This window comes from Mercenaria mercenaria, chromosome 12 (assembly GCF_021730395.1).
Source record: "Mercenaria mercenaria strain notata chromosome 12, MADL_Memer_1, whole genome shotgun sequence".
NCBI classification, from domain to species: Eukaryota; Metazoa; Mollusca; class Bivalvia; order Venerida; family Veneridae; genus Mercenaria; species Mercenaria mercenaria.
The window spans coordinates 38,533,073-38,546,568 of record NC_069372.1 but is presented as its reverse complement, the minus strand read 5'-3'; the positions used below and the strand labels follow the sequence as shown (position 1 = coordinate 38,546,568).

Here is a 13,496-nt window from a genome sequence, read left to right as displayed (position 1 = left end):
AATGATGAGCCAGTTAACTGACAAGACTGTGAAAAATTACAAGAAAGCTTTTATCTGGTGACAAATTTTACTGCACAAAATTGCTAGCAATCACTGGAATAAAAACAATGTTTTCACATGATATAATACAATACTTATATGAGAAACCGAATGGGGCAAAATTAACAAACTATAAAACAATATGCCTGTATGTATTTAGCAGATTACACACTTGACATTGGAGAACTTGCAATTTCAAAGGCAGAATCAGTCATGTCTAGCATGATGAGGATTAATTGTCCTTTCATTAAAAAAATGTCAGAAAATTGGTCATTTACTACTTTTGACCCATTTGGTACACCATACAAATAACAGGAAGCTACTGGTTTTATATACAACATACATACCTTAAGCTCCTGTTATAGACAACAACTATTTGCCAATGGAACTTAGAATAGAGGGACTGACTTTTAAAATTGAAAACAGATGACTGGATGTGTTTGATTTTCATAAGATAAATGACTGGGCATGTTTGATTTTAATCGGTCAAATGTGCCTGGAGTGCAAAACTTCGGAAAGTGAAATTTTAACAAACTTACACATATAAAAAACGAAGTTTACATAAAAAGATATTCACAATCTAAACTTTGAATGATCTGCTGGACAATTTCTAGCAGACGCTTACTAGATTACATACTGGGATGCCCTACAACTAGTATGACTGAAATAGCAATCTCTCTACTAAGTTTCACTGACCAACATACAGAAAATTAATGATCTGTTATTTAAGAAATAATATATCCCAAACAGTGATTTGTCACTCAATAAAATGATTGTTTGGAGTTTAGATGCAAAGGAGTTATATCACAAGGGCGCATCCCGAGTGATATAATAATACGCATCTAAACGACAATGATTTTATTCATGAGCAAAAATCAAATCACTGTTTGAGATATATTATTTCGATTCTAACATGTTATCAAGGATTATGTATGTCCTTGACGATATCCATCAAATATTTGCCTGATATCTGTTAATTTCTTTTCCAGCGCACCGCTATGCCGTTTAACGCTATGACATAATAATTGTGATGTCAGAAGTGAATTGTTGAATAATAACACACAGTTTTCAGCCTTCTTTGTTTAATAGGAAAACAAATCGGGTCATGTTGGAATATCTGTTCATATTTATACAGTGAAGTATGTCAAACACACATTTTCCTGCATGCCCAGGGAACTCCCTGTACTGTTTAATACTGAAAGCATGAAGAAAGCATGTGAGAAGGTTTTATCTTTCTAGCCAAGACAAGCCTTAGCTGTAGAGCAAATTTTAACTGTTGTCAGACAAGAGTGTTACATTTAACTTCTTCACTGCAATAAAGATTTTTGTTTTGGATGACATGCACTTTTGGTCTATGAACTTTTGACAGAAATTGGAATATTCACATTCGCAAACTGGTAAAAAATTGCAAGTAGGTTGTTTTGTCTTGATGCCTGCCTGAAATAATGCCCTTGGGGTGTTCTTCCGTCACGTAAAGCTTGATATATATCTCCAAAATTCTTCTTTTGGCACACCGCGACAATGTCCAAGAACAACATTTTCCCTTTCTGCTAAAGTAAGCAAATAACACATTAGCAGAAAAGTTTGTGTGGTGTCATACCAGTAAGCATTGAACCACATTTGGGCAAACACTAATTAAGCAGAAGAAAAAAAAGTCTCCATTTACTTGTATCTGCCCAAAATGACAAGCGATCCTCCGAAGCAAAATTTTCATACTGTTTGCACATGTTCTATAAGCACTTCTCCATGTACACCAATCACAGATGAACAACAAAATTTAATAATATTCTATCTAAAACATTCATAAACAGTCTTCGAAAGAGGCCCCCATTCCTTGCATCTGTCCCCGTTTGGGCCTCACTACAGGATCATAACCATGGGGTTGTCCATGGGGAGGATTATCTTCGAAAGATGAGCCGAGACCATGAAGGGAAGGTTTTTTCTCGCCCCTCAAGAACCTCTCTAGTTTTTCGACACATGCATCCTGGTAGTCATGTATCCACCTGAAAAAGGATAAAACACAATATTCAGACAAAATGCACCTTTAGACAAGTTCTTGCCCCTTACCCGACTCCCAGAGTCCCAAATTATGTTGTTTACTTAATCAAATAGGTTGTTTAATACATTCACTCACTATAAAGAAAAACAAGAGGACCATGATGGTCCTGAATTGCTCACCTCTTCCCACATGACCCAGTTTTGAGTATGACGTCCTTTTTTCTATTATTTGACATAGTGACCTAGTTTTTGAGCTCATGTGACCCAGTTTTGAACTTGACCTAGATATTATCAAGATAAAAATTCTGACCAATTTTCATGAAGATCCATTAAAAAATATGGTCTCTAGAGAGGTCACAAGGTTTTTCTATTATTTGACCTATTGACCTAGTTTTCGAAGGTACGTGACCCTGTTTTGAACTTTATATAGATATCATCAAGGTGAACATTCTCACTAATTTTCATGAAGATCTCATGAAAAATATGGCCTCTAGAGAGGTCACAAGGTTTTTCTATTTTTATACCTACTGGCCTAGTTTTTGACCGCACGTGACCCAGTTTTGAAACTGACCTAAATATCATCAAGGTGAATATTCAGATCAATTTTCATGAAGTTCCATTGAAAAATATGGCCTCTAGAGAGGTCAAAAGATTTTAATAATTTTAGACCTACTGACCTAGTTTTTGATAGCAGTTGACCCAGTTTCAAATTTGACCTACATATCATAAAGATGAACATTCAGACCAACTTTCATACAGATCCCATGAAAAGTATGGCCTCTAGAGAGGTCACAAGGTTTTTCTATTATTTGACCTACTGACCTAGTTTTTTACGGCACATGACCCAGTTTCAAACTTGACCTAGATATCATCAAGATGAACATTCTGACCAATTTTTAGGGAGATCCATTCACAAGTATGGCCTCTAGAGAGGTCACAAGGTTTTTCTATTTTTAGACCTACTGACCTAGTTTTTGACCGCACATGACCCTGTTTCGAACTTGACCTAGATATCATCAAGATGAACATTCAGACCAATTTTCATATAGATCCCATGAAAAATATGGCCTTTAGAGAGGTCATAAGGTCTTTCTATTATTTGACCTACTGACCTAGTTTTTGATGGCACGTGACCCACTTTCGAACTTGACCTAGATATCATCAAGGTGAACATTCTGACCAACTTTCATACAGATCCCATGAAAAATATGGCCTCTAGAGAGGTCACAAGGTTTTTCTATTATTTGACCTACTGACCTAGTTTTTGATGGCACGTGACCCAGTTTCGAACTTGACCTAGATATCATCAAGATGAACATTCTGACCAATTTTCATGAAGATCTCATGAAATATATGGCCTCTAGAGTGGTCACAAGGTTTTTCTATTTTTAGCCCTACTGACCTAGTTTTTGACCGCAGGTAACCCAGTTTCGAACTTGACCTAGATATCATCAAGATGAACATTCTGACCAACTTTCATACAGATCCCATGAAAAATATGGCCTTTAGAGAGGTCACAAGGTTTTTCTATTATTTGACCTACTGACCTAGTTTTTGATGGCACGTGACCCAGTTTCGAACTTGACCTAGATATCATCAAAGTGAACATTCTGACCAATTTTCATGAAGATCTTGTGAAATATTTGGCCTCTAGAGAGGTCACAAGGTTTTTCTATTTTTAGACCTACTGACCTAGTTTTTGAAGGAACGTGACCCAGTTTCGAACTTGACCTAGATATCATCAAGATGAACATTCTGACCAATTTTCATGAAGATCTTGTGAAATATATGGCCTCTAGAGAGGTCACAAGGTTTTTCTATTATTTGACCTTCTGACCTAGTTTTTGACGGCACGTGACCCACTTTCGAACTTGACCTTGATATCATCAAGATGAACATTCTGACCAATTTTCATGAAGATCTCATGAAATATATGGCCTCTAGAGAGGTCACAAGGTTTTTCTATTTTTAGCCCTACTGACCTAGTTTTTGACCGCAGGTGACCCAGTTTCGAACTTGACCTAGATATCATCAAGATGAACATTCAGACCAACTTTCATACAGATCCAATGAAAAATATGGCCTCTAGAGAGGTCACAAGGTTTTTCTAATATTTGACCTACTGACCTAGTTTTTGACGGCACATGACCCAGTTTCGAACTTGACCTAGATATCATCAAGGTGAACATTCTGACCAATTTTCATGAAGATCTTGTGAAATATATGGCCTCTAGAGAGGTCACAAGGTTTTTCTATTTTTAGACCTACTGACCTAGTTTTTGATGGAACGTGACCCAGTTTCGAACTTGACCTAGATATCATCAAGGTGAACATTCTGACCAATTTTCATGAAGATCTTGTGAAATATATGGCCTCTAGAGAGGTCACAAGGATTTTCTATTTTTAGACCTACTGACCTAGTTTTTGATGGCACGTGACCCAGTTTCGAACTTGACCTAGATATCATCAAGATGAACATTCTGACCAACTTTCATAAAGATCCCATGAAAAATGTGACCTCTAGAGTGGTCACAAGCAAAAGTTTACGGACGGACGCACGGACGGACGACGGACACCGCACGATCACAAAAGCTCACCTTGTCACTTTGTGACAGGTGAGCTAAAAACACCTGACAGTGTCTTATCTGGCAAGTAATTATTATTTCTAAAGCTTTTACAAAATGGAACTATTTTAGTATTGCATTACATTTAATCTCTTTATTTCATGTTGAACTTAAACTTTTATAATTTTCATTTCTAAGAAAAAAAATTCAGATGAACGAAAAAAAAAACAATGTTCAAAGTAGGAATGACATGAACTTATTTTAATTGTCTCAATGAAATAAACTTGTCCCATCTCTCATGATAACAATAATATTTCTTTCATTTTATATGAGCAAAACAAAAACGTTTTTAAGTGGGAATGGCATTCACTTATTTTAATTGTCTGAAAGAAATTGATTTGCCTAATCTCTTCCCATAACAATAATATTTCTTTCATTTTAGCTGAAACAAAAAACGTTCGAAAGAAGGAAATAACATTTAACTTTTATATTTTTCAAATATACTGTAAGAAAATTTTAATAAAATTTTCAGATGAACAAAAAAATACAGAGATCAAAGTAGGAATGACATTTTACTTAATTAAATTGTCTCAAAGAAATAAAATTGTCTCATCTCTCGTGATAACAATAATATTTTTTTTTCCATTTTATATGAGCAAAACAAAATGTTTTTTAGCTGGGAATGGCATCCATTTATTTTAATTGTCTCAAAGAAATTGCTTTGCCTCATCTCTTCCTGTAACAATTATATCCTTTCATTTTAGCAGAAACAAAAAACATTCGAAAGAAGGAAATAACATTCACTTACTTTATTCCGTTAAAGAAACAAATCTGCTTCATGTCTTCCGGTAACGTGTCTCCCGACGGCCATTCGAAGTTGTCGGTAATTGGTATGATATTACATTTGCTTTCTAATGCCGCAACAATTTCCTGAAAGAATTAACTGTTTTTATTAGAAAGACATTACATCAATCTATATCTATTATTAGCTGTCCAGTAATAGAACATTTCCCCCGAGAGAAAATCTGATAAAGCTATTGAAACACAACCATTTTATAAGAAAATGTATCCACAGATATTACCACATTAAATCTTCCCGCAAAAGATATTAGTACTGATATTCAATAAATTTTCTCTCTTGTACTTGCTTTCCAAAAAGATTGATCTATAACCCTTAACATGCTGAACAAGATTGATTCTGCCTTTGCAACCAGTGCAGATCAGCATCAGCTTGCACATCTGTGCAGTCTGATCATGATCTGCACTGATCGCCATTCAGTCAGTAACTTTTTGGTATGCATCCCTTTTAACAGTTACTGGTACTGTCCAAATTGAAAGATGGACAAGTTCATTATAGAAATTTAGCAAGGTAAGGGTTAATTTGCTGCAAAATAGGCAGGGCCACAGTAGAAGGAATTATGTCTCCCCCCAGAGACATTGTTTTTGCCCCGTCCGTTCGTCCCTCCATCACACTTCATTTCCGATCAATAACTGGAGAACCATTTGACCTAGAACCTTCAAATTTCATAGGCTTATGGAGTAGATGACCCCTATTGTTTTTGGGGTCACTCCATCAAAGGTCAAGGTCACAGGGGCCTGAACATTGAAAATTTCCGATCAATAACTTGAGAACCACTTGACCCAGAAAGTTGAAACTTCATAGGATGATTGCACTTGCAGAGTAGATGACCCCTATTGATTTTGGGGTCACTCTGTTAAAGGTCAAGGTCACAGGGGCCTTAAAATGGTAAACCATTTCTGATCAATAACTTGAGAACCACTGGACCTAGAATGTTGAAACTTCATAGGATGATTGGACTTGCAGAGTAGATGACTCATATTGATTTTGGGGTCACTCCATCAAAGGTCAAGGTCACAGGGACCAGAACAAGGAAATACATTTCCAATCAATAACTTGAGAACCATTTGACCCAGAACCTTTAAACTTTATATGGTGATAGGACTTACAGAGTAGATGATCCCTATTGTTTTTTGGGTCACTCCATTAAAGGGCAAGGTCACAGGGGCCATCTGCCTGTCACACTTCATTTTTGATCAATAACTGGAGAACCATTTGACCTAGAACCTTCAAACATCATTAAATGATAGGGCAAACAAAGTAGATGACCCCTATTATTTTTTGGGTTACTCGATCAAAGGTCAAGGTCACTGGGGCCTGAAAATGGAAAACCGTTTCTGATCAATAACTTGAGAATCACTTGACCCAGAATGTTGAAACTTCATAGGATGACTGGACATTTAGAGTAGATAACCCCTATTGATTTTAGGGTCACTTGGTCAAAGTTCAAGGTCACAGGGGCCAGAAATTGGAAAACCATTTTCTGATCAATAATTTGAGAACCATTTTACCCAGAACCTTTAAACTTCATAGAGTGATAGGACTTGTAGAGTGGATGACCCCTATTGAGTTTGGGGTCACTTGAGCAAAGATCAAGGTCACAGGGGCCTGAGCATGGAAAACTCTTTCCGATCAATAACTCGAGAACCACTAGGCCCAGAATGTTGAAACTTCTTGGGATGATTGGGCATGCGGAGTAAATGATCAACTGCAGCCAACCATTGGTGTCTCTTTGGACTGTCCCCTACTGACTTCTTGTCTGTTACTACCATGCATTGGGGGAGACATACGCTTTTCCCTGTTTGTTCAAAACTCTTATATTCCTGGATGAGTATTTTGTTGCATCATATCTGCAAGGTTCTCAAATAATGCTGTTATAATTATTTTCAAAACTTCCAATGAAATGGAATAAAAGTTGAAACAATCTCTAACCCTTCTTATGCTGGACATGATTGATTCTGCCTTTGCGACCAGTGTAGATCATGATCAACCTGCACATCCGTGCAGTCTGATCAAGATCTGCACTGTTTGCCATTCAGTCAGTATCTTTTTGGTAAGCACCCCTTTTAACAGTTAATGGTACTGTCCAAACTGAAAGATGGACAAGTTCATTATAGAAATTTAGCAGAGTAAGGGCTAAATACTGTCAAACCTGTCTGTAAAGACCACACTTGGGATATGAAAACAGTGCTCTTTGTGGACAGGTGGTCTCTCAACATAGGTAATTTTACACTATGGTTAAACGGGAAGGCAAAAAAAGTGACCTTTTTTTGCAAGTTCTACAATACTGGCCTTTATACAGAGGTAAATTTATCTCGGGTTTGACTCTACCAAAAACTTCGAAAGGGTAAAAACTTAACCAATTATGACTTTCAGCAACTTTATAATAAAATCTTTAATGCAATGAAGGGTTCAGACTTGCAGCTAGGTTAATTAATAATCCTTACTACCATGACTGGTTGAAATCCAAAAATCTTTTTTTTTTGAGAAGTCATCTGGACAAATTTCTGGGACAAAAGCTTAATTATATATAGACTAGCTCCTAGACTATGATATATCTTTTTACATTTTTAGCTCGACTATTCAAAGAATAGTCTAGCTATTCTACTCACCCTGGCGTCGGAGTCGGTGTCGGCGTCGGCGTCGGCGTCACACCTTGGTAAAGTTTTTGCATGCAAGTACATACAGCCATCAATTAAAGGCATATAGCTTTGAAACTTATTTTTAGCTCACCTGTCACATAGTGACAGGGTGAGCTTTTGTGATCGCCCGTCGTCCGTCCGTCGTCCGTCCACAATTTCTTGTCTGCACGATAGAGGTTTCATTTATGATTTTATTTTAACCAAACTTGCACACAACTTGTATCACCATAAGATCTCGGTTCCTTTCTTGAACTGGCCAGATCCCATTATGGGTTCCAGAGTTATGGCCCCTGAAAGGGCCAAAATTAGCTATTTTGACCTTGTCTGCACAATAGCAACTTTATTTATGATTTGATTTTTACCAAACTTGCATACAACTTGTATCACCATAAGATCTCGGTTCCTTTCTTGAACTGGCCAGACTCCATTATGGGTTCCAGAGTTATGGCCCCTGAAAGGGCCAAAAGCTATTTTGACCTTGTCTGCACAGTAGCAGCTTTATTTATGATTTGATTTTTACCAAACTGGCACACAACTTGTATCACCATAAGATCTTGGTTCCTTTCTTGAACTGGCGAGATTCCATTATGGGTTCCAGAGTTATGGCCCCTGAAAGGGCCAAAATTAGCTATTTTGACCTTGTCTGCACAATAGCAGCTTCATTTATGATTTGATTTTAACCAAACTGGCATACAACTTGTATCACCATAAGATCTTGGTTCCTTTCTTGAACTGGCCAGACTCCATTATGGGTTCCAGAGTTATGGCCCCTGAAAGGACCAAAATTAGCTATTTTGACCTTGTCTGCACAGTAGCAGCTTTATTTATGATTTGATTTTTACCAAACTGGCACACAACTTGTATCACCATAAGATCTCGGTTCCTTTCTTGAACTGGCCAGATCCCATTATGGGTTCCAGAGTTATGGCCCCTGAAAGGGCCAAAATTAGCTATTTTGACCTTGTCTGCACAATAGCAGCTTCATTTATGATTCGATTTTAACCAAACTTGCACACAACTTGTTCTTGGTTCCTTTCTTGAACTGGCCAGATTTCTACATGGGTTCCAGAGTTATGGCCCCTTAAAGGTCCAAAATTGGCTATTTTTGCTTTTGCAGCCATATAGAGACTTCATTTATGGTTTTATTTGATACAAACTTCCAAAATAACTTCAACAACAATAATTCTTGGATTCCATGACAAATCAGATCCAAGCATAGGTTCAGAGTTATTTTATATCTGATTACCTCCCCTGATTGTAATCAAACTGGATTTATATCGGTAAGTACTTATAGGACTTATTTGAAATTTTATTATTGTTATTAGTTGGACTGAGACAATCAGGGTAGATAACTATGAACTGATTTATGTCAAATTACCTCCCTTTATTTCAAATTAAAATGGGTATATCTCCGTAACTAATGAAGATACTGATCTGAAATTTCATTTATGTCAACAGATTTATTTGGCAGATCCTTCTTTTCTTCACTTACAATAATTTTTTTTTCTTAATTACTTCCCTTTTACGTTACTATAAATAGCTTATATTTAGTAACTTTTTTATTATTGGCCGTAGGGAAAAACCGAGACCACTTTTCTGTGGTACAACATGGATGGTACCCCCAATTTGTAGGTGTATTTTGACATATCTGTACCTTGTAAGAATTTTTTTTTCTTTTTGGTTAAATTTCTTCCCTTTGTTGTTACTGTCCTTTGGACTTAGATAATTTTTCTGAGGACCTTCTTGTCCTCCAGTGCAATGATAACAGTTGAGCGATATAGGGCCATCATGGCCCTCTTGTTTCTTTTTCTAGGTCAATTACCAACCTCTCTGGGTCAAGTCCCATAACTCTGACATGTATTTTGAGCAAATTATGCCCCCTTTTAGACTTAGAAAATTTTGGTTAAAGTTTTACATGCAAGTTACTATCTCCAAATCTAATGCAGATATTGATTTGAAACTTCACATGTGTCTTCGGGGTTATAAAACTATTTGATAGCAGCAAGTCCCATAACTCTGACTGACTTTCATTTTGGCCAAATTATGCCCCCTTTTGAAAATTCTGGTTGAAGTTTTGCATGCAAGTACATACAGCTATTTCTAAAAGGCATATAGATTTAAAACTTATTTTTTCTTTTTCTAGATCAATTACCAACCTCACTGGGTCAAGACCCATAACTCTGACATGTTTTTTGAGCAAATTATGCCCCCTTTTAGACTTAGAAAATTTTGGTTAAAGTTTTACATGCAAGTTATTATCTCCAAAACTAATGCAGATATTGATTTGAAACTTCACGTGTGTCTTCGGGGTTATAAAACTAGTTGATAGCAGCAAGTCCCATAACTCTGACCTTCATTTTGGCCAAATTATGCCCCCATTTGGACTTAGCAAATTCTGGTTAAAGTTTTGCATGCAAGTACATACAGCTATTACTAAAAGGCATATAGATTTGAAACATTTTTTCTTTTTCTAGATCAATTACTAAACTTACTGGATCAAGTTCCATAACTCTGGCATGTATTTTGGGCAAATTATGCCCCCTTTTGGACTTTGAAAATTCTGGTTAAAGTTTTACATGCGAGTTTCTATCTCCAAAACTAATGCAGATATTAAATTGAAACTTCACATGTGCCTTAGGGGTTATAAAACTAGTTGATAGCAGCAAGTCCCATAACTGATATGCATTTTGGTTAAATTATTCCCCCTTTTGAACTTAAAACTCTTTTGATATTTAACCTTTTTAGGTAATATTTTCCTGCCTCTGGGACAATATTTTGAATAGTCGAGCTTGGCTGTCTTACGGACAACTCTTGTTATGATTAAATGTAGTGAACTGAGCCAGTCTATATCCTGTGTCTAATATCATATTATATGATAATTTCAACATCATTCCTCTGTGAAAATCTCTAAAATAGACTGGCTTTTGTCTATATGAAATTGAATTCATCAAAAAAGGGAAAAATGTAGAAATATATTTATTATCAGTCTAGTGGCTAGTCTAAATTATATATAGAAAGATATAAAGATACATGAAAATTCATGCCCACAAATTTAAAAAATTTTACAATATCTTAACGCTTGGCCTTACTTTTGGAGAAAAAATACAAATAATAAGAGAAATAAAGGGTTGTTTTAAATGAAAATTGAACAGCATATAAAACATGTTTATTACTCCACAAAATAACTGTCAGTATACTAACATATAAATTGAATTATGGAAAAGGGCTGCAAAAAGGGGGCCACACTTTTAGACAGTTCAACGTCTTTAAAAATTCCCCATTTTCAAAGAACTGTTACATATTTTCATTTTGATGCATTTGTTTTAAAGTCCCAGTGCTGAATTTTTACATAACTATGTGGAACGTAGTTTTCAGCAATTGCATTTTTATGGGCCCGAAGGGACGTATTATGTTATACCCACGGTGTCCGTCCGTCTGTTAGCAATTTCGTGTCCACTCTGTAACTCTTGAACCCCTTGAAGGATTTCAGAGAAACTTGACACAAATGTTCACCACACCGAGACGACGTGCAGAGCGCATGTTTTTAATGTCTCTCTTCAAGGTCAAGGTCACACTTAGGGGTCAAAGGTCATATTAGTTTGTTCCGTGTCCGCTCTGTAACTCTTGAACTGCTTGAAGGATTTCAAAGAAACTTGGCACAAATGTTCACAACGAGACGACATGCAGAGCGCATGTTTTGGATGACTCGCTTCAAGGTCAAGGTCACACTTAGGGGTCAAAGGTCATATATGACTTTGCTTTGTGTATATTGCTCTGCATTGCAGGGCTCTTGTTTTTATTTGGCAGATCCCTTTTATGTTACTATAAATAGCTTATTTTGTAACTTTTTTATTATTGGCCATAGGGAAAAACCGAGACCACTTTTCTGTGGTACAACATGGATGGTACCTCTAATTTTTAGGTGTATTTTGACATAACTGTACCTGGTAAGGATTTTTTTGTGGACTTAGATTTTTTTTTGGAATTTCTTCCCTTTGTTGTTCCTGTCCTTTGGGCTTCAACAGTCAAGTTCTTTAAATTTTGCTCCCATCCTCTGATGTAACCCTTTGGGCGTATATTGCCCCGCTTGGCGGAGCTCTTGTTTTATGTTTCTTTACAAATGATATTCATTTTCAAAGGGGGACAACTTTTTCAGAATATTTTAAGTATCCATTGTACAGGACAGTACGACAGAACATATAATGGTCAAATAGATTGTTGGTAAAGATGTTCTTTTTTCAAATATTTCTGTGTTTTGATGATATACTCCTAAACCTTAACTTACAGAGTGTTTCAAACTTACCCTATGGACCCAATCCTTTTTCTGGATATCATTTTTACATCTTTCTAAAGCATCAGCTGTTAAAACAAGAATAAAGTTCTTGGACTGTGCAATACTGGTTAACAATCCTTCATCAAACTTTCCAGCGTTCAGCCGCTCGATGTCTAAGAAAACTGAAAACCCTCTCAGCTGAAGATGAACCTTCAAAAGACTGGAAAAGAGAAAAAAAATGCAGATTTTATTTTATTAAATGCTACAATGTTCAACAACAAGGCAGAAACAAATGAGAAAATGCTGCTTAAATTAAGGAATGATTTCTAGGTTCAGTAAGAGGGTCTCTGTGGCAAAGTGGATAAGGTCGCTGACTTCCAATTACTTGCCCTTCACCAATGGGGTTCATAATGTTGATTGGAGAGTAGGATTCTTCATGTGAGGAAGCCATCCAGCTGGCTTATGGGAGGGCAGTGGTTCTACACAGGTGCCCGCCCATGCCTGATACAATGCCTGGAGGGGCACCTGGGATCTAAATTCCTTCATCACTAAAGGTTGGAAAATTTGCAATAAACCCAACAAAAATAATTAAGGTTCAGGTGTAAATTAAAACATGATAAAAACAGTTTGTATGGCTATTTGTACTTACACACAATTGCGAGATCTTTGTAAAACAAATAGGCCCCCTCTTCATGATGGCCTGCCAAAGGTAAACTGATATGTAGTTTTCAGCTGAAACAATGTTGTAACCTTGACCTAATGACCCTGCTACCCTCCCCAACCCAAACACACACACAAAAAAAAATTGGGACCACCTGATACATGGCGATATCTCCAAGGTTTCTCTGGACCAATTTAAATTTCATTGTGACCTTTGACCTACTAAACCACAAAACAAAACACAGACAATCATCCCATGAAGTCGGAGTGCCATATGCCTAAGCATTCCAAGACTAGATTCCTTTTGAAAAACAAGATGACCCTGGATCGCTCATCTGAGTAATATAAGCTACATGTTTCAAATTAATGTCAAACTGATGTTAAAATATTAAGAAAGTCAGTAGGTCACATTCATGGTCAATGAAATTCAGTTTTACGATCGGTGTGGAAAACTGTGTATG

At 36.6% G+C, this 13,496-nt stretch overlaps 1 protein-coding gene across 4 annotated transcripts in view; it reads right to left on the bottom strand.

Moving 5' to 3' along the window:
• Positions 1-48: 48 nt before the first annotated feature.
• Positions 49-13,496, bottom strand: part of LOC123533653 (NAD(+) hydrolase SARM1-like) — a 104,844-nt gene continuing 91,396 nt past the window's right edge. For all 4 annotated transcript variants that reach the window (XM_053519740.1, XM_045315393.2, XM_045315394.2 and 1 more), the window contains 3 exons: positions 12,406-12,595; positions 5,410-5,531; positions 49-2,042 (listed from right to left, as the gene is read on the bottom strand). In XM_053519740.1, the coding sequence (XP_053375715.1) occupies positions 1,841-2,042; positions 5,410-5,531; positions 12,406-12,595 (514 nt within the window). In that variant the 3' untranslated portion in view covers positions 49-1,840. The remainder of the gene's footprint in view (positions 2,043-5,409; positions 5,532-12,405; positions 12,596-13,496) is intronic.